Here is a 22,770-nt window from a genome sequence, read left to right on the forward strand (position 1 = left end):
TTTGCAGTGCAGATCGTCTCAGTGTTTAATGTACATTTTTAGCTTTCCTCTTCCAATAGATTTCAACCTGAGATCAGGACCCATTGTAAACCACATCCAGAGATCCGCTCCGTTGCGCCGGGCTTCAGCGCTGGTTGCACCGCTTTGTGATGCAGGTCTCCGAGATGAGCTTCAAGAAGTTGAGTTCCTGTTGCAACTTGCTCATCGTGTGAGGAGAGAGAGAGAGATGCCTCTAGAAGTCATTGGGTGCGATGAGAGCTTGTTATTATGATGGGTCTGTCTTGCTGGGGGAAGGGTGACCCTTAGGATTTCTTATAGGCTATCAAAGAAACTATGACAATCTTCACATACTTGTCTGTTATAGTTGATACAAAATTATTAGCCCTAAACTGTATAAATATCCAAAACAGGGTTTGTAGTACAATAGAAAACATGGACAGTAACATTTGGTGCATTCATGTATTCTGACAATGAACTGATTTGTGCAAACCAACTGCATACTCTTATCACTTTTAAACAACTTTCATAAACATATAGGAAATAGTGAGACAAATGTCAAAACACTGGTGAGGAAAATGTCAAAAATCTGAGGTAAAGCCTGTTAATGTACTAATAAAGTAAAATGTAATTTAATGTTAAAGAACAAGAAAAGGATGACTTAGAAAATGAGTAAGATATTTTAAGTGGGAGCTACAATAGAATATATGGAAAAGTTTAATTTTAAGGATTTTTTTAGGTACATATTTTAAGTTGACATAATGAGTATATATTTTAACCTTTATGCAAGCATATGTTGGCCAAAAATACTCAAACTATAGTAGCTACAAGCCCTGTCTTGCTTGTTAAAGAGAAACAAAAAAGTTGTCCACTTTGTGTCCTACTTTACCAGCATTGCCTGATAAAATTAAAATCCAGCGTATGGTCAGAAGAGGGGTTTTAGTGTTCTTCTTTCAAGTATTTGGGAATTCTTAAATATTGTTTTCCATATAATGTCAGGTTATATGAGATTTGGATTTTAATTGGGAGTGCAAGGAAATGTAAAATTTCCATTTCTAATTGGATAGTAAACCCATTAGAGTACTCCCTCTCTCTTACCCCAAATAACCTCTCAGTCAGAGCTGTGGTTCAGAGGGTAGTGCACTGCTCCTGACACATGAAGCACTGTTGAGGCTTGTGGGAATCTGATGTGGAGCCGGGGCTGGGTCACGTCCCGATTCGGTTCAACCTCTCTCTCTCTGTGCTCTTCTGTTGTTTCTCCACTGACCTACTAAATAAAGGCAAAAGGCTGATGAACAAAGTAAAAAAATAAAACACACTCAAATCAGTATTACAAACAACATTTCTATTCAATAGGAGTTGAATATCTAAAAGTGAAGAGACCAAGATATGTGCAAATGGCAACTTGGAAACTCATAATACTTGATATCAATAATGCAAGATGCAGCCTCTTTTAATTCACTGTTGTCATTACAAAATTTACAGAATTATTCTGGAGAGAATGATGGTTTTTCTACTTCAAAATTTTATGTTTAATTCAATGTGTTATTTCTTTGTAACTGTATGTGAAAATTACTAGCAGTTTATTAATGAAAATAGTTTCTACACTATAGTTTCTACATTAACAGACAAAATGCTTTTTTTTTTTTTTTTTCATTTTATGCCAAGACAGCAGTGAAGCAAATGTTGCACTTTTGGCCTTGATTTGCCTATTGATGCAATCATCCATTCATCCACAACATATTTCTTTTTGAAAATTATTAACAATGACTGTATACCAATTTTTTTTTTCAATTCCAGGCGTCAACCTGGCAGTATTTCAGCACCACGGACAGTTCTAAACAATAGACCTAGATTCCTTCCTATGGCATTAAATCTGTATCATTATATTGTGCTTTTCAAGGCAATCTATAATTGAATCAAGCATTAGATAATCATTTGAAAGTTTTACCTGTCAGAGATAAGACAACAAAACAATAATACAGCCATTTGGCTTTTGTTGAACTTGCTGTAATTAACTGTCTGTATTTATCTCCAGGGCTCTTGTTGTGTAGAGACTGTGGGGGTGGAAAAAACATCTCGTTCCTCAAACCATTTAAATTAATATAGTATTTTCCCAAAACAGATCACTAATAACTTCATAATAGCTCCACCTCAAAATCATCCCCACTCCTTTACATAATAAAATAACCAGCACTGTGCTAAAACGCAATCTCTTTGATAAGGTTGGTTGAAAATTTAGAAGGAATGAGAGTCGAAAAGATCCTAGTTGCAATTCCTTCAGTTCTTTTAGTCTGTAAATAATTGGAGGGTCTGCAAATAGCTGTATTCCATTATACTTTTATTCATCTTGTGTAATAGACAAGCATAGATCATTTCTCCCAGGATAAGTAGAGACGCATGCAGCTTTGATAAGTTTAAGATTATTAGAGAGTGCATGGCTATGTCTGTGTAGATTCAAGGAAGTGGCTATCTTTGAAACAGTAAACATCTCATGAACACAGAGATGGTCATTTATCTTTCTGTTAAGTGCATTTATATACATTAGTCATCAAGCACCACAGGAGCCTTGACAACAAGATGGGGACAATTTTTCTCTTTTTTTGAAGACACGACACAGCCTGGTGGCTATTAATGGTTAGCTGCCTTAAGTGTTACTGTTGTCTTCTTATGTTACAAAATACAATATTTTCAAATGGTAAACGCAGACCTGATTCAGCGTGGATGCTTGAACAGGGTTTGTCTGCTGTTACTGTCATTCTCTACAGTATGTTGTTCTTTGTTGTCACTGTCTGTCTGTTGGGTTTTTCCTACCTCTGCCACACTCCTCCTCCCTGTCTCTGCTAGGCCTACCGTAGCATCCTTCCTCATAGCACTGGTATTGGAAGACCAGGGTCTCTGGCTGTACCGATTCCAGCAACATCCTAGTTAATGAACACAGTATAGGATGTAAACATTACAGCACAGATTTTTCTCACTGACTGCTCTCAACATTGGAATACACCTGAATACAAAAAAAGTAATAACAGCACAAAAGAAAATAGAATAAATAGCAAAAAAGTATAAATAGTAGCAGCAGTAAATCAAGTAACACTTTCCATGAAGCCCATATTTATAATACATTATAAAGGTATTCTTAAGGCATTATAATGAATGCATAATGCATTATAAATAACTCTATAATATGTTGCATCATCTCATGAATATTCATAAGAACAGTTTTAATGTATTATAATAGTTACTTATTTGTGGTTATAGCTTTTAAGAGTATGATTATAGCACACAATGAACACGATCCATCCGCTTAAGTTACAATGGATTATATTTCTCATATTTATAATGTATTAAGTCTCATATCTTGCCACGTTACTTATGTTACTTTACTTAACACAGACAAAGACCACTTATAAGTAATAATAATAACAATAATATTTTTTTTTCTCTCTCAAACAGCCATAAGATCAGATATCAGATCAGATGAATGTGTAATATGACACATTTGCTTTGAACATTTATTTTTTTATATATAATATCAGTTTGATTATTTTGATGGCACCTTTTAGACAGCTGTTGATAAGTACAGGTTCCTCCTATCCTAAGAGTTAAATAATAATTCATTAGAGCCACATTTTTAAGAACCTGGCAGCATCAGTATCAGGGTGTGTCTCTCTCATTGCTGTTTTCCTGCCTCCATGACACTTGACTCTGCTGCAGCAGCTGAGCTGTCTGCACTGGGTCCAGAAACATTCTAGTTTTGAACAGATGAACACAAATCAGACAAGGGAGAACATAAGTAAGCCAATGGCTTATGATAACTCATCTAACTATTGCATATGAGTGCCTGTAATAGACGCCTATGTTCCACCCTACCTAAAGATTAATTGCATACTGTAAACTTATGTACTGTATGCCTGTATTCAATGTTTTATTTTAATATACGACTATCTACATATTCAAAGTAATTTTCACTACAAATGTCTATATTTCTATGGGTATTGCTATAGGTTTTGATGTGTGACTATATTGCAAGTAGCCTACATCAGTGTTTACCCTAAATCCCACTTTATCTGTTGATATTTCAGTCATGAAATTCAGTAACAGGTTCGTTAACACTTGTAACCAATCACGAAGCAATAACATTTTAAAATATACTGGGGTTCTACGCTAAGCTTACAGCGGTTTAATACAATGTAGGCTACTGTCAAAAAAACAAACTGTAATGGGGACCGAGGCAGAGTCGGCAAAGCAGGAAGGCAGGGAGGAGTCAACGGAACTGGAGCCCACCAGTTAACAATTTCCCAAGAAATTAACAATTTCTCTTGTAATCTAAGTTGTCCTCTTACGGACCTTAAAACTAGACAACTTATTTAAACTTATGAGACTGTTACATGACTTTTGAACAAGTTTTTTTTATTATTCAACTTCACAAGGCTAAAAGTGCCCCTAGTTGAAGAAACACCCATATATATTTTTAAAAAATCTGAATTTGCCAGAATTGCCAGATGGCCAATCCGCCCCTGCTTAATTTTCATTTATTAGTTTTAGTTATTTTAGTACTCCACTTTAAACTAAATCAAAATGAGAAATGTTGCCATGGCAACTGTCTGAAATTACTTTTTAAATAAAGCATTTACTTTAACTTGAATAACAATATATGGTTATATGGTATATATGGTTTTAGTTTTAGTTAAATAAATATAATAACCCTGCCACTAGAATATGGAAATAACTTCTACTGTACCTTCTGATGTTCCTATATTTTTATATTGTTTTCAAGTGCAAATATTTTTAAATCAAGATGCATTTGTGATATAAAAAGTTTTGTTTTCAGAGAAATTGATCAAAATCTAGTCAGTGAGTTTATGGTTAAAACAAGAGCAAATGTCTGCCAATGGACCCAGAAAAATCAACTTAATTCAAAGGACAAACCAGTTTTCATAATTTATTGAAAGATATTTGTTCTTGTTTTAAGCATAAACTCATTTAATTTGGTTAAATATCTCAGAAAACAAGACTTACTACTTTAATTTTGCATCTCAAGTAAATTGATCTTACTGGAAAACAAGACAATTTATTGGGGGTCCTCAGTGCATGCTATATTTAATGCCATGATTTTAAAAGTCTAAGTTTTTTACTATGATTTAAGACTTTTGTAGGGCCTTAATTTGTGAACGCTCTTAAAACCCTCAGAAACCCAGTTAAAAAAATGAACCAACTGAACTTATTAGAAAAGAAATGAAAATGATCAATTGTACAAGCAAACCTGAATACATTTGTGAGACAAGAATAGATGATTTGTCCCTGGAAAATGATGGAAATTAAACATTTGCATACAGTGTGTTGCAGGAGAATAATACACAGTAGCTGTGAGAATGGATATGCATGATTCAGAGTATGAATTGATATCATAATAAAGCAAGAAGCATCAACACTGACAACATAAAAGCTCCTGTGCTCACAGTACGCTCTCCGCAGAAGCAGCACCCTGCAAATGTGTAGGCCTGCGGTTTTGAGAGAAATCCATACAGGACTTTGATTAATGCAGCAGCTATGAGCTTTAGTCCTGCATTGCCCCAGCTGAGAGAAGTAATCAGTGTTCTTGTTCTGCCTGCACAGAGACACAAAGAAAGAGAGACTACAGAGGGAAGGGGGCGTTTGCAGAGGCCCAGTATACATAATCATGATGTTTCCCTTGTTTGTTTGATTATGTGGTTTGATAATGCCGACTATTAAGCTTCCCAAGGGGCTCAGAGAAAGTGATTGAAAACAGGAGGTTGCTCAGAGGGGGTTTACTGACTTACTGCAACAGTGGAGCACTTAACACTTCACTGCCTCTGCTGCTACTGAGGTTCATAACCTTGCTGTTTTTTGGAGAGCACTCCTCTAGATTACTTCTATGACGTTACAATAGGCGAGAGGGGTGTTGTGTATTCTCAGAAAGCTCAAATTAAATCATTCATCATAGGTTTAGTCAGACCTCTTTATGGTTTAAAACATTTAAACCTAATAGTTCAGCCCCCAAAAATGACAATTCTTTGAAATATTTACTCACCTACATGTCATTCCAAACTAGAGATGTGCAAAAGTGGATTTCCAAAAAATGTAAAAATGTAGATAAATAGGTCAGTTTGTGGAAAGTCACTTTTGCAAATGCGTTTTTTTTTTTTATTATTATTATTTTTTTTTTATTGACTATTTATACTGACCGTTACAAACAGTGTTGGTATTATTAGCTAAAACTAAAATGAAATCTATTAAAAAACATTTATGTTAATAAAATAAAATAAATGTTAAATTAAATATAAAAAAAAAAAACTTTATTTAGATTTTCAATTGCCATGTGACCATTTCTAATTTAATTTTTGTTTCATTTTCTAAACTTACTGAAACTGAAAATAACTCAACTGAAACAATAATATATTAATAATAATAATAATAACTGGTAAAAACAATAAAAATGAAAATACAAAATATAAAAACAAATTTAAAATATTAATAAATACAATAATATTATATTATAAAATTATTACATTATATAAATGGTAAAACAACACTGCTGTTAAACTTCATCATGTATATGACTCTATGGAACATTATTTCACGTCTTCTGTAGATAAATTATGTTTAATGTTCCGAAACATTATTTCGGAATTCTTTTAAACATTAAAAATGTCCATTTTTAAAATGTATTAAGAATGTTTCTTCTTGCTTGAACATTAAAGGAACATTCTCATGACAATGGTATGAGAGTGTTACATTTCTCTCAACTTTTAAAACACCCATTTTTTAATATTTAAAGAAAGTTTTTTTCTTAGTTATTCAACATTAGAGGAACATACCATTTTATCATTTTGAAGCCATTATGAAAACAATAGTTCTGAATGTTTTTTAAACATTTAAAACATCCAATTTTTTATATTAAGGATATTTCTTCTTGGTTATGACAATGTTAGAGGACCGTTCTATAATTTTGAAAATATTATAAGAACGTTCATTAAACATTATTTTAGGAACATTTTGTCCTGAAATGTAACCTTTAAAAAACGTTCCCTGTTAGCTGGGATGATGGAGAGTAAATAAATGACACGATTTTCATTTTTGGGTGAACCGTTCCTTTAAGAGGTACTAGAGATTTTGAGAGAATCCAAAAACGCAACAGATACTCCACTGTATGTGGGTCATTTTTTGGATCTCTGGGCTCCTCTCCCATTCTCTGACAGCTCGAGAAGGATCATGCACTGTTGCTGAGGAGGAGTGATGGAGCGCTGCCACCGGTTCTACTGTCACAGGCTGTTTGCCCGCTCTGGTAATGCGCCATGATGCTCTCCACTCTGCTGTGATTTTTATGGTGCTGTCAGCCAAGTGCAATGAGGAATGGTTCACCAAAGATCACTGAGTCAGCGTCTCTCGCCATTGCAGATATACAGCACTGAGAGGGCAGGATTGAGACTCTGCCAAAAATTACTACAGTGCTGTCTTACAGGGCTTTGAGGTGGACTGCATGAATACCTGCTAATTCCTTCTGGAAATAATCCTCCAGAAATCAATCCTCAGAAATCATTCTAATACGCTAGTTGTTTACTTCATAAACATTTCTTATTATCATTGTTGAAAACAGATGTGCTGCTTAATAATTATTTGAAATAAAAATGTTCTTTAACAATATACTCTCACCTTTAATCAATTGAATGCATCCTTAATGCGACCCCAAACTTTTTAACGGTATAATATTTTCTAAAATTCCATGCTGTAGTGGATCTTTTTTTTTTTATTGGGAGCTTTAAATAATATACAGGTCAAAAGATAAAATCAATATTTCTTCTTAAAATGTGTCACTCAAAGTCTCGACTATTTAAACTCACTTCAAATATATTTCAACAGTTGTTTCAGTGAACACAATAATAGCTGTAATAACCTTCTGCGCCACTGATGGAACCATTTCACAAGATTTAGAAAATCGAGATTTATATACAAAACCATTTCACGAGATTTCTATCGAAAACTTAGCATGTTATTCAAATCCTTGGCATAATGCATTAGAACCGTTTGGTTAAAATTAAAATTCTTAATCATTTTTACTTTATTCACATGCTTGGATGGATATTTGGTACAATGGTGCATTTTAGGTTATGCTGGATTGGGAAAAAAAGATTTAAAAAATACGATAAATACACACTGCACACAATTTGAACAACACTGTTGTTTGAAATTGGACCAAGGTCTCCTGCAGAAGCATTTTGCTGACAGAGACAGATCTGATATGATGACTGATAGCTGTGTGTGAGCTTGACAAAGAGCAGTGCTGACTTCAGGTCTGTGCTGCAGATCCAATAAACTAACCTGTTGTTGTATAAGGCTGATTTTATATTTATTTATTTTTCAAATTTAATAGAACTCTAAAGTGTTTCAGAGAAAATAACCACAGATCCAAAAATGAAAAATCTATAGACCTGTTTCCACCACAGAATTTAAAATTGTGACTTTGTATCCCACAATTCAGACTTTATTTCTCACAATTCTGAGAAAAAAGTCCGAATTGCAGGATATGAATAGAATTATGATATATAAACTTTCAATTCTAAGAAAAAATTAATTTACTTTTTTTTCTCGCAATTCAGAGTTTACATCAGAGTTTTACAGCAGACAGATCTCGCAATTCTTTTTTTCTGGCACAGAATGAAAAATAAAAAAGGTAATTGCTATCTCACAATTCTGACTTTTTGCTCACAGTAATAAGTTTACATCCTAAAACTCATCCTAAAAACTGACTTTTTTCACAAAATTACAAGTTAACATCTTGAAATTCTGACTTTTTCTACAAATAGTGAAAAGTGAGTTAAAAAAATTTAAAGTAAAGAAAAATAAAAACGGTAATTGCAACTTTTTATTTTGGGCTTCTTTCCTCTTTACAATTAAGACTTTGCTTCTCAGAAATGCAAATCGCTAAAAAAAAATCATTAATATTTTTTTCTTTAAAGACTAAATTGTGAAATAAATATTTTATTTTTTATTTCATGGTGGAAACAGGCTTCCATTAACAACAGAAATCACACGTCTGAACATTTGGTTGAATTAAATCCTAAGCACTACAGGCGAATTCTGAGCAGGAACTTGGCACGAGGCCCCTGTCGCATGGGTTTGTCCCTGGCTTTGCTCTGTTCTCTCTCAGCCTTCTGTGCCACCCTCCAGCCTCGCAGAACTTAGCTTTCCGCCACCGCTGGCCTGGTTGCATGCCAGCTCCATCCCATCTAGAGGGCTTGGCATGGCATTAAAGCTCCCTCACCCAGCATGCTGAACTGCGGTGGCACTGAGACGGATCTCATTCAGGCAAGAGTTCAGTGTCAGCCTGGCCTGAACATAATCAACAGTGGCGTTACTAGGATGCTATCCTGCAGTGGGCATTTGGATATGAGACAACCAAAGACAACATGACAACAAATACTTTTTTTCTAATACATTTTTTTCTAAGAAAAAAAGGATTTTGGCATGTTAAATATATGAAACACTACTGCTGCAGTACAATAAGGGTTCACACAAATGTGTCTATACCAATAATAAACACCTTAATTTTAATAAGAATGGCGGCATAGTTTAACCCTGTAAAGTTAATCATATTAAATATTTGAATATAAAAGATCATCTTTTTTAAATGGAACAGTTTATTGAAACTTTAGATGAAAAACATGCAATTTGGTGCAGTTGTTGATATTTGTATGGTCATGTCATGATCTGCGCTGGGAGGAACGAGAGAGAGACGATGAATACAAACAATAGTCTTTAATCCAGGAAATACAGGGGTTAATCCACAATGGAAACAGCTTGGAACACACAAACATAACGAGTAGACCCAACAGGGTAGAAACACAGACAGTAACTTAAATACACAGGATAATTCATTATACTCAGGTGCAGGGAATGAACAAATTGTCCTCAACTAGATGAGGGCATGAACATGACCAAATAAGGGAACACTGAACAGAAACAGGGGCAAAACAGGTCCATAATCCTGACATATCGCCCCCTCCCTGAAGGCGCGTCCTCGCGCCGTGTGTGGAGGGGGGGGGACTAAGGAGGAGGCTCGGGAGGAGGACGGGCACCCGGGAAGGGGCCGGCAGAGAGAGACCAGGGAGGCAACGAAGGAGGGAGGAGTCAGAGAGGAGGCAGGAGGAACCCGGAGCAGGTGGAGCCAAACTGGACCCAGGCCACAGCCATAATGTCGACCACGGTGGAGCCGACGGAGGGAGGAGCCATGGAGGAGGAATGGCCACTGACTGCAGGGGGCCGACCAACGGCAGCGGAGCAGGTGGTGGAGGAGCCCGGGGCAGAGACAGAGAGCCAATAAGACAGGGGGGTGCTGAGAATCTGGGGGGCCAGGGTGAAGCCGAGGGCTCTGGCGACCGAGGCGGCGATCCGGAGATCCGCAACGGAGCCGGAGTGACTGAGGACCAAGGTGAACCTGGAGGGAGGAAGGAGCCCAATGGAGATGGAGCGACGAGGTGCCTGTAAACCTCTTTGCTTACAGGGTTAAACTCTGAATCAGGAGCCCCCTCTGGGCTCGATAAGGGAACTGGAGCCCTCTCCAGGCAGGACATGGGAACCGCAGCCCACTCAGGGCTGGACGTGGGAACAGGGGTAACAGAGAGCTCAAAAGAAGGAGGGAGTAGAGGGAGCAGGTTAGCCTCCCAGTCAATTAAGTCATTTTACGCCTCTCCTCTATCCAGGTCCATCCAAAGCTCACCCTTAGCCACGGTGCAGGGGGCGGAGCTTCTTTCTAGTCATCGCAGCTGGCTCATGCACCTGATCTGACGGGTTGGGCTCAACTTCCGGGGCGATCCTCTGCTCAGTCGTTCGGCTTTGTGCTGGCTCGTTGATCACGGCGGGATTAGACTCTCTGTCATCGGTGGGCTCGGGCTGATGCTCCGCACTGCGGGGAGATTCCACTCCACGAAGGCGGCGAAATCCTCTCGAGGAACATCTTCGAATGACGGTGCTCTGCTCGCGGTGTTCAAGCTTGCATCATAGAATGAGCAGAGAGCGTCGTCCGGGTAGCTGGTGGTGTTAGCCAAAGACTATAGAATACCCAAGACATGTCATTCCTATAGTTTTGAATGGGGAAAAATGCAATGCTCAATATGGCCGTTTAATCACAGGAAGCCCCGCCTTGAATGAAAGAGCCAATTGCTAATCAGTAAAGTCAGCGCATCCCTGCAGCTGCCGTTAGAAGTCCCGGTTGCTATAGAAACAGTGTTCTGAGACGTGCACTTAGGACATGCGCACTGGCTGATCTGGGCTGAAAAATAAGCTTTTTATAACGCTATTTGAGCAAAAGAAACTATTTATGATACAGTTGTTATCAGATTTCTTTGGTGATTTCAAATAGGAAATTTAATCGTAAGATTATTGAACAGTATTGGAGAATTTGATGTTTCCTCATTCAAAGAGATAGGAGCTGCACTTGGATGCCCGAGAGGCGTTTCAAAGATGGCCGCCAAGTGACATGGCTTGTCTTAAAGACACTTTGTGTTAGCTAACAACAGGAACAGTCGTGTATGATCCTCGAGAGCTCTGTCCCCCTGCTCTAGCAAGAGGAGGAGGAATTTGGGACGAACAAGGAGATTCATGGGGCACAACGGAAATAAAAAACACTGAGTAAAACGAGAAACAAAAAACGTTTGGGTCTTCTGTCACGATCTGCACGTGGAGGAATGAGAGAGAAAGACGAGGAATAGCCTACAAACAATAGTCTTTAATACATGAAACACAGGGGTTAATCCACAATGGAAACATTAGTGCAGTAGTTCTGTATCTAGTCTATCCATCATAATTATGGTCTTCAGTATGACACATATTTTTGTAAGGTATCTGCAGCTTTCCAGCCACATCTTGCTTTAAGCTCGGCTGCACACTGCATCATTATCATCATGGCTTTGGACTGAACAGGAAGCCACACACCATGAGCTCCAACCCTGAGAGGATCAAGTTTTTAATAAATGACATGCCTTACACATGCTTGTGCTATATTTGATGCAGTAAGATTGCTGGAGTGCAGAGCATAAGTGTCGTAAGTGCACTTTCTATCCTCTTGAATCTATCTTAATAACACTGATGGCATTTTTGACCTCCCCTTGGATCTAAAGCAGACGGGTTGTTATGGGATTGCCTGCAAAAGATTTTTAGGCTTTTGGGAAGTGTATTAGCATGAGTGGTTTCTGAAGAAATAATAAATTATCATGTGATATCATGAGAATCTCATAGTGCTTGAGAGATTCTGCATGTGTGTTTATCAGTGCATGTAAAAAAAATGTATAAAAAAGTTTGAAAATTAGAAATACTGTTTAATTCATAGTTATAGTCATAATAATATTCTGTAATTCATCTAGGTTAAATATTATATTTCTTAAAGAAATAAACTCTGTAATGTGTTTAGAAGGAGCTTTGAAATTAATTTCCTTGTCACTTGAAATATTTATCTCTGTCTACTGCCATATTTCCTCAGAGAATCACTACAAATTCCTTCAGAAATTCACTTTAGGTCCACAAATGCAAATTTTATCCTTCCTAGATTTATTTGATGCCTTTCAGAATGATTTCGCTCCAGCTGAATAATCCTATCCTCCAGTAAGTATTTGTTATGTGTAAAAAAAAATTCTGTCACCCCATTTATGTCACAGAAACTCCTTTGCGGCTTGCATCACCACTAAAGTATCATTAAAAATCTCAGTCTAGCAGCATGTCAAGGCTGTATCATCATGCCTAAATTTGTGCGCCGTTGAATAAAAAGTAGACTGTCAAAACTCTGCTATGAGTCATTATTTTGTCTCATGAATGCTTATATGGGAAATTTTGAGTTTACAGGAGTTTTAGAAGATTACAAAGGCGACAGCAGACAAGGTGAGCTGCCAGAAGGTGAGAATGAATCCCTATAAATCATTATCAGTGAGAAACACATTGGGGTTTTCCTTTCCTGAGGGAATTCTTCAAAGAGAAACCTTTTCATTGAGCTCAGGCACACATTCGTGAGGCAGAGCGTCCTGGAGTGTATCTTTGAGAATGAAAAAGCTTGTTATGTCAGCCTTGCCTCACTAACTTCAGCAGACAACCGTACATCAAAGGCTGCAAATGCTCAATTACTGAGGAAACACTGCGAGTTACAACTTACAACCACTAAATGTTTAAATTTCCCTGAAGGTTCTTTATGTGAACCATAAATATCTGTACAGCACGTAAGTGTAGATATAGAATAATATGCAACCAGAGTGTAGTATTGTGTAATACTTCGATAGATTGTGCGTGACGTGCATGATTCTCCTATTTGAGTTTGTGGGATGAGATTGATTCAAGATTTATTAGTGCAATCCCTAGCAGTGAATCTTTGCTCTCCAATCCAACTGGAAGTGAAATATTTATTATGTCCTACTGTGTGACAGTTTCTTTGCTCTGAAAACTGCTCTGTCAATAAAATATTCCCTTTGCACATACTTCAGAGTGCCCACATTTTTGTGTTTTCACGTTGAGACAGAAACAGTTGTTTGTATTCACACATATCAAACCTAGCACTAGCCTTATAGAGGTACTACATGAACTGTGGTTTCCTCCACAATCTAAGACAAATGCTAACAATTATTGGATAAAGATGTCAATGCACTTTTTATTGATTTTAAACTGTATTCCAGCAACAATATAGGTACTAGTGCTTTTCCACCTTCAGGCCAAACAGTTACCTTTGTTAGCTCAGTGCTGCTGTGAATTTGATCAAAAAGCTCTTTGATCAAAAAGCCAAAAAGTTAGGCTATTTCTGGCTGCACTGAAACTTGCTCCTGTTTTTGCATGTCACAGGAATTCTGACAGTCTGTAAATGGTGATTTGCTATTTCTGTATATTCAGTACACCAGTAGATGGCGACAAACGGTCTTTATAATTCGATTCGTTCAAATGTGTCTGAAAGTAAACATATAACCTTAATAGGGCACTATTTGAGAGGACAGCCATTTGTAGTGGTGTCCGAAACCAATTTGGACATTATCGAGTGCACTCATTCAACCATAATGCACCAAAATAACGAGAGTACAATGGCTAGAGAATACCCATAATGCACTGTGAGGGTCGTGATGAATGAATTCAGCTTCTATATATTCAGTCTATAAATACTAGTTTCCATGACAGAGTTCAAGATAAATCTTTTCATTACTACTGGAACTGGCAGTTTGCTAAATTTTCTAATCATTATTAAACAGCAAGCACAAACTATGCAAAAGTGGCAATCCTTGCGGCACACACAGTTTCTGAATTTGCTCATTCTTTTTCATTTACTCCTAACTGATTAAATTAGTGGTCTAATGTAGGGTGATTCAAAGAAATTCAAGAACAAAAGAGTGAGTGAGTCATTTGAATCATTCACTCAACAGATTCATTCAGAACATTGACTATAGATGACTGGGCCTGTCCGAATACCCACACTTGCTGTCTTTGCACTTGACCGCTTGTCTACTTACAAACTACTTTATTGTGTTTTAAGGGCACTGAGCTTTGCCATTTTTCTAACTTGGAATAATCTTGTGTACTTACTTCCTTTCCTGTCACATGCACATGCTCTCAAGTGGCCAAGACTGCAATTGAGTGCATGAGTAGTCGTTGAATAATTCGCCCAACTGATTGTCTCAAAAGCACTGATTCATTCATGAATGAAGCACCACTAATGTTTTTTTTTTTTTTCCTCAGAGATGTGCATGGGTAATTCTGCTGTGGCCTCATCTTCATTCATTTTCATTGGTTGAACAAAAATTGTAGCTTGCAATACTAGGTCTAAAATATAATTGATTTAATAGTCATTTCTTGTTAAATGAAGCGGTAAGCCCATCATTTCAGAGCAGTCAGTCAGAGATCATGGCTCTCACTCAGGTAAGTGCCGGAGGGCATTTGAACCTGAGTTGCTTTTATCTTAATTCATAAGGGGAAATCCAGCTGAACAGACAATGCAGATGAACAGATAGTTGTCTTGAATGAGACTTGGCGAAACGAGGGAATAACTGACTTCATTTATTATGCCAATCAAACTCTCATCTAAAGACAGCACTCAGGACCACTAATGCACTTATTATGTTTGTTGTGGTATTAATTACCCATTTTAGACATGATGCTGATGGCTTTAAAGTCTCAGGAATCCACATGCAATTTTCTTTATTTATATTTTATTTTTTGTTCTTCATATCAAACTGATGCGTCATGATGTCTCCAGCAGAAAAAGATAAAAATAAGACTTTCAGAAACACAAGTAAAAAACATTGTTTCTCTCTTAAGTGAAGATCGATGCAATAAAACTGTTCATCTCCCCTCAGTTTGCACTGACAAGACTGATGTCTTATAAAATGTTATTGTGCCGTGTCTCTACTTGAAGGTAAGACTCATATGGAGAATGGACATGACGTATGGATTGAGAAGGACAGACAGACCATTTCTCATTTCTGACAGCAGAAGAAGCTCCACACCTTCTCTTCTCATCGTCCTCAAGTCACTCGCCGCACACATAGACAGAGAAAAGCTGTTCAAAAAGAGCCTCAAAGTCAGAGAGATCTCAAAGTCATTGTTTGTGTCCTGTGTGTGAGGACGTGTAAGCGAGTGTCAGCACCGATATGATCTTGACTGATCTGGATAATATTTCTCTCATCAGTGCTGTGAGGCAGAGCAGGTCATTCAGTGTCCGTCTGCACATCTTGTTTTATTTCATATATGCCGGTGTGTCGTGGGACATTTCTGGACCGATGCTTACGTTCATCTTAATGAAATATCGACTGCTGTTGTCACATAGATATTAAAAACTTCATCCGCAACATGACTCACTCGGAGATATGAAGGATGAAAGTTTATTTGAACAGTTTAAGTGCTGAGAAAAACAAAAAGGATTCTGTTAAACTAGAGGTTAGTTCTGTCCATATTTCTTCTTTTCTTGCTTGAAGAGACCAAAGTCACCTTTAATAAGACATGTTTTGTGTGTGTGTGTGTGTAGCTGTCAGAGCACTCAGGTGAACTGTGATGTGGTTACTGAAGCATTTCTTTCCTCCAAATGAAGCTCCTTCACTACAAACTGCTCTTTTTCAAAGAAACGTTTCATATATATGTGTGTATATGTATTTATGTTTCTGTATGCCTTCTTGTCATCTTAACCAGTGTTGAAGCATCTTGAATTTCAGTTAAGGGTCTCAGAATCCTCAGAATGGAATGAGAATGAAGTGTGTCTTGAACTCTGAGATGATCCATGAAAGAATGAACACGGTAAGATCAGACTTTATCTGTGGCTAATTATGGTTTCTTCACTGACTCCACCATCCTGATTCCCTCATTGAGTTTGATTCATCCTGCCATCACAATAAACATAATGGACAATGTTTCTTTTCTACAAAATTTGCTTCAGAAAGAAGGTTTTCCAAGCCTTTAAAGAGGAAATGGCCCTAAATGTGGCCGAGGAGCAGCATGTGCTGTGAGTAAATGGTGCGTAAATGTCAGTGTAACGGGGGTTGGAGTGCTGGAGAGGAATATGGGCAGCTTCACATTGAGATTGATAATTTTAAAGCTGTATTTTATTAAATAAGGGCCAGATAATTGAGTATTCCAGGAAGGGAAAATGGGAAGAGCCGTTTGAGAAATGATGGTTGGCCACTGATGTCTGTTTGGTTTTAATGGGAACACTTTAGCTGGCTGGAGCAGGTCCAACAGCAGTGCTCCTGAACTTCTGCCAGGGTGAAATGTAAAATGCAGGGTTTCCACAACAGGAGATTCAGAACAAATGAAGGAAATGCTTTCCTCTTCACATTTCATGCACTGACATCATGACCTCACCTTGATCTGCAAGTAAAGGTCAATAGGTCTGTAGGTCCTCGTGTGTTTTAATCCTCTTATGTATTCTAAATGAAGTGTTTGTAGAAAATTATGTGTGCCATCAAACTCACAATAATTGTCATAAAGAACATTTAGTTCATGTTTTGGGCAGTCTTTATTGTGATATCCAGCTATCCCACAGTGAAAGCTGTTGTAGTTTAGAGGCTTTCTTGTGTAACTTATGAACAGGGGTTCATGTCAGAATTGATGTGAGCCATTTAAAATTCTGCCAGTATCTTAATCGTCATTACTGACTTGACAGGGTAGTAATAAAGGCTGGACTGATACATGACTGCTTTTAGTTTGACCTCCTCTTATGTGTGTGTGTATTTTTATAACATGCAGTAATGCTTTTTCTATTAAAATGAATGCTGGTATGAACAAAGACACTGAAACATTCCTGTGAGGAGAAGCTTCTCTCCTTTGTCTTTGTGTAATTTCTGGAAAAATGAATGGGGAACAGCTGTAAGAGTAGACTAAAGTGCAATTTTTACCTTTTTATATTTTATTTTATTATAATATTATAAATCACATGTCACATTTCAACACAAATTCACTTAACTTAATATGAAAATAATTACTTTGTTTAAATTAAAGTACATTACATAAAAATTACAACAGGTGTGCACACAAATACCAGACACAAGAATCACGTTTGAAAACAAGCAGAAATGCGCCATATGGCGGTATTTGTGCTGTGGCGTGCGCTCTGTCAAATAGATTCAGTTCATTTTAAACACATTACAAATGTTAGAAATGTATTGCTTAAACACATTACAAAGACTCTGAACTATGTGGTACTGAATTGTGGAGATAAACCATTAAACAGTTTTTCACCAATTATGTGTTCAGGCTAAAACGGTGGCTCGATGATGCGAGCGTGGCCCCGCCCCTAACACTATAATAACTGTTGAGAGGTCAAGTTCTTTTTGAATGTCTGTGATGTTAGATATACAGATTCCAGGCAGGAACGGTTCTAGGGTGAATGGATACCTGGTTCTTAGCCCAGTGACATCAATATGTGGCAGAATACATACAATTTAAAAACATGGAGCGTTCACAATTCACATCTAGAAACGCGAGCTTTACCGCTTTCTCTTCTTTTAAAGCACAACGGAGCTTGCGCTCTCGTGGTGCTTGCCGTTGCTAAAGCAAATTAGTAATAAACTAGTATCTCATAAATTGATTTTTGTCATGACTTTTAGTTTTACTTTTCATGGTTGACTTAGTATCTCATAATTGTGACTTTTAAGTCACAATTTTGACTTTTCATGTCAATTTTTATTAAATAATTATGACTTAGAGTATCATAATTTCCATATCAAAAATTAATTTAAAGAATATATGTATGTACAGTATGTTGAACATAGTTTAAAAGAAAAAGAATCAACTGAAGATGTCACACTCACATTAATTCTGATCAAATGCAAACATCTTCTTTATGATTCACTGCACTGTAATTTAACTTTACCTGAAAACAGAAGACAACACAGTGCATCAGAATACATGTGTGCAGTACATGGCTAATGTCATGCTTACCAGCCAAACCTCGACCCCTTGATTCCAACAAACAGAGCGATGCTGAAAGCGCTGCAGAAACAAAGTGTTTACACTCCTCAGGCGTTGCTTATCTGAAGAAGATCTAGACTAGCATTAAGTCAACTCATCCTTTATTTTGTTTTTGACTCTTTCTTTATCTTGATTTTTTTCTCATTTTATGCTAGTAGCACTGAAATAGCCAAATGTTGTTTATACATAAACAGTGCACACTTTTCATGTCATTTCAAAATGTGTATGTTAGATCAGTATCTTAATTACGATGGACTCCCAGTATTCCCAGGACACTTCATACCCAATAGCCAGCTGATGTTCTGTCAGAGATTATAATTCAAAAACAAGACAACCTGTACAAACAAGATCATGACAAGTACAATGAATGAGTAATATATGCTTCAGCAGAAACTGGGTCAAGAGGTTGTACACATTATGTTTTCCAAGGCAGAAAACAGAGATAGAAAGGCATTAATTCATTACTTGAAATAAAGCTGAAATAAAATATAGTAGAAACTTTAAAAATTTTAACAGAAATAACAAAGTTTAAGTACTAGAATTATTTAAACTAAAATTGAAACAATAATGAAAAGTAACATAAATGTTACTTTTAAAATGTTGACTAAATAAAATGATAAAAATATATAATAATATAATTCTAAATATCAATGAAGTCTGAATGCAGTGCATCCGAATACTTACATAACTTCATCTGGTCAGTTTTTATAAGTAGCGCAAAAAACAACATGTATTTGAAATATGTAATGAATTCACACCTTTTTTCATTTCATTTTCAAATATATTTTTATTTAAATTCAATTTATCATTCATTTTGACTGAGAAACAAGTTGTTTTCATTACATATTGACTTGTTCTTTAATTTCACTTGTTTTAGTTCATTAGACATGCTGCTGTTGTAGTGCATTTGAAGTTTTTCAAAACCATTTTCCAAGAAATTCTTGGGAATACCCTCTGGTAAGGAAAAACTGCTGATGAGGTCAAACCATGTAGTTTTACCAGTTTCAAGCTGTAAAATGCAGAAGGAAGGTTCCAAAAACAGGAGGAGACAAACATCACTGTTTAATCTCATTTCATTATTGACTTGAAGCCTCTCAGAAATACATGCACCACTCTCACCATAGCTTTTTTCAGCACACGCACACACACATTTTCTTTCTCTGCTCATTAAGCCGGCAGCATGAGGCAGCGAACGGTGGTGATGTACGTGGAGATCGGCTGCTTTGTGTCCTGTCTGTGTGGCTGGGTTCTGAATTGTTCCACTCTGGCCACTGAGTACTGGGTCATCTCAGAAAGTGCGTCGGTGGTTCTCAGCGCCGGTGATTACTATTCCAACCTCTGGATGGACTGTGTCGCAGACACCACAGGAGTATCTGACTGTAAATACTTCCCCTCCATGATGGACCTGCCTGGTGAGGAAAAAATCTGGCATTATTTCATGATTTCATGTTACTGCAGGATCATTAACAGTATCTCTCTCTCTGGTTTGTTAGTTTTCCTCCATGTATGCAGGGCCCTGGCTGTCATCTCTGTGATCTTTGGCTTCTGGGGGGCTGTTCTTGCCCTCATTGGGATGAAATGTACCAAAATTGGAGGTTCTGAACTTGCCAACGCCAGAGTTACATTTGCAGCAGCATTGACGTACATGGCATCTGGTACAAACCTTTCTTCATGAACATTTTTGCATTAAGCATAAATTGAGTTTCATAAACTGATGTGTTGCTGTGTCTATTTGGCAGGATTTTGTGGTATGATAGTGTACTCCTGGTGGGGAAATAAGACACGCTCAGAATTTGTGGATCCATATTTCTTAGAATTAAAGTACGTAATGTTACTTTTATTTTGGTCATACTGTATGTATAATTTTGAAAGTTACTACTTTAATCTTTTTAAGTAGATTAGTGATTGACTAATGACAGGGCTTGCTCTTGGGACCATTAAAAAACATGTAACTTTCAGAAATTAAATATTTCTGCCCAGTCCAAAAATACTAAGTAACTTAATAACTAATCTACTAACTAACCAAATTAATGGCAGTAGCAGTAGTGATGCAAAAGAAATGAACAATTAATTATGATCCTTTTACATTAACTTTGGAACTCATTGCATGAGATGCAGAAAGCCAGTTAAACAGTAAATCTATTGCAGACAGACTGGAAAAAAATATATATTCAGGGCCTAAAATTAACACTTGCCAAGCGCCAAATGCGAGTAAAATCGGCGTTGGCGAGTAGATGTAACAGTGTCAGTCGCCAGCTGGCGGATAAAACTTTTATGAAATATAAAAATGCAATGTAATGAGAACACAGCCAGTTTTTAAAGAGATTCGCTGTTTCTGACGTAAGCGAATAAAATAATATTTTCCGAAGACAAGATCATTGTGATTATAGCTGTTCATAAGCGACAAGAACAAATCAAATAGCTACAAACAGACTGATAAGGTCAGAGCAGTGTGATGGCCCACTTGTCCCTGTACGGTTCTAATAAAGGACAAATTAAAAACATTGTATATATGTTTAGTCATTGTAGTTTTAATAAATGCCTGTTTTTGAAAAAAGAGTTTCATGGCCGGTAAAAAATATTTTTGGCCGGTAAATTTTATCAAGTCACCGGCCATTGGCAGCTGTGGCAAAAAGTTAGATTTAGGCCCTGCCTATATTGCAAAATAGACGGCTGTGGACATAGGCCAGTTATAGACTTGATAGGCTATGTTCAATGAAATGGAAAGTGAATTCATCTTTTAATTAAATTTTAATTCAACCTTTTACTAAATAATAATACATTTAAATGTAATAAATCTGTATTTTATGTAATTATTTATATAAAAATTATTCATCAACTGTGAACCCCAAAAAAGTAACATGTTTAAAATTTAGCTGGTAAGATATGGGCTCTTAAAGTAGTAGTTTTGTGCATTTTTGTGACTCTAAAGACCCCTAGAGCTAAGTTAGTGGAATTCACTGTTGTATCATATTTGTCGTAATTATAGAATAGCTACACGTGCATTAATTGCTGCCGTAAAACTATACGCCCTTTTGGAGGAATTTGCCTTATTAGAAGTCAGATTTGGCCTATCATCAGAATGACATTGAAAATTATATTACAAAAAAAAAACTTTGAGGTTGCTTTAAAATGAATGACTTTTTGCTTCTCAGGTTTGAGCTTGGTGCAGCTCTGTTCATCGGTTGGGGAGGTTCATGTCTGCTCATTTGTGGAAGTGCAGTCATGTGTTATTTCTCTGGGAGAGAGTCATTCCCTAAAAGGTCTGGTCCATTGCACTGTATATATCTACACTGAAATAAGCAAAATAACAATATTAAAAATGTAATAATGAATATGTAGCTACATTGATAACTCTTTTGTCTTCTACTCAGGTTTAATAAACAACCCAGAAAACCCCCAACCTACATGACAGCACGTACCAGACGGACGTACATGATACCGGGCTCGTCCAGACCCACAACAGTCATCATCCCTCCTTCTCACCAATCATACAGTGAGAGCAGAGGAACCAGAGCGAGTGGAGGGAGGAGAGGAACACAAGAAAGCCAGTCTTCAAGGTCTGTCAGACCCAGCCTCCCCCCCATAGACTCAGCTGTGTAATCCAATGTAACAGTATCACACCATAATACAATAGTGTTCAATTAGTAGATTTTTTTGCAGCATTTATTAATCTAGATTAATTTATTACTATACTATGATCATTGTTTAATCGTGTTCTTTCCTAATACATTAAGTGATGTTAATTTGTAGCTATTTCTTCAAATGTTAAAATGTACTGTACTAGTGTGTGTAGAAATGAACATGCTGTAAAGGTATTCATATATTACATGTTACTGCAGAAATATGAATGTACAGAATGTTTCTCTGTTACCAAAGAAATTATTTTGAAACATCTGCGGGAAAAGGCACGTTGAGTGTCTCTAATGCCAATCATTTTTAATACATTTTCTCAAATTCAACATAGAAATCTTGTCAATTTAATAAATAAATATTTTGCACATTACAAAAATCTTGTCCTTTGATCATTTGGGATATATATATATATATATATACATATACAGCCTATTGGTTGTGATTTGGTAGTGAGCAACCTCAAGAGATATCCAAATCATCTTTCACACACACACACACACACACACACAGACAGACACACACACACACACACACACACACAGACGTTTTATTTTTGTGAAAAGTGGGGACATCCCATAGGTGTAATGGTTTTTATACTGTACAAACTGTATGTGCTATAGCCCCACACCAACCCTACACCTAAACACAGGAAACTGTGCATTTTTACTTTCTCAAAAAACCTCACTCTGTATGATT

General features: G+C 36.8%; 1 protein-coding gene across 1 annotated transcript; it reads left to right on the plus strand.

Annotated features, from left to right (window-relative positions):
• Positions 1-19,498: 19,498 nt before the first annotated feature.
• LOC306844924 (claudin-10-like) lies at positions 19,499-22,443 on the plus strand. Its single transcript, XM_079377370.1, has 5 exons — positions 19,499-19,850; positions 19,932-20,093; positions 20,178-20,259; positions 21,594-21,701; positions 21,813-22,443. The coding sequence occupies exons 1-5, from the start codon at positions 19,619-19,621 to the stop codon at positions 22,039-22,041; spliced, it is 813 nt and encodes a 270-aa protein (XP_079233496.1). The 5' UTR covers positions 19,499-19,618; the 3' UTR covers positions 22,042-22,443.
• Positions 22,444-22,770: the final 327 nt, after the last annotated feature.

This window comes from Barbus barbus (assembly GCF_936440315.1).
Source record: "Barbus barbus genome assembly, chromosome: 25".
In the NCBI taxonomy this organism is placed as follows: domain Eukaryota; kingdom Metazoa; phylum Chordata; class Actinopteri; order Cypriniformes; family Cyprinidae; genus Barbus; species Barbus barbus.

Coding starts and splice junctions, on each gene's coding strand:
- LOC306844924 (XM_079377370.1), top strand. CDS start 19,619: ATGAGGCAGCGAACGGTGGTGATGTACGTGGAGATCGGCTGCTTTGTG. Junction 19,851..19,931: donor CTCCATGATGGACCTGCCTG/GTGAGGAAAAAA, acceptor CTGGTTTGTTAG/TTTTCCTCCATGTATGCAGG. Junction 21,702..21,812: donor AGAGAGTCATTCCCTAAAAG/GTCTGGTCCATT, acceptor TCTTCTACTCAG/GTTTAATAAACAACCCAGAA.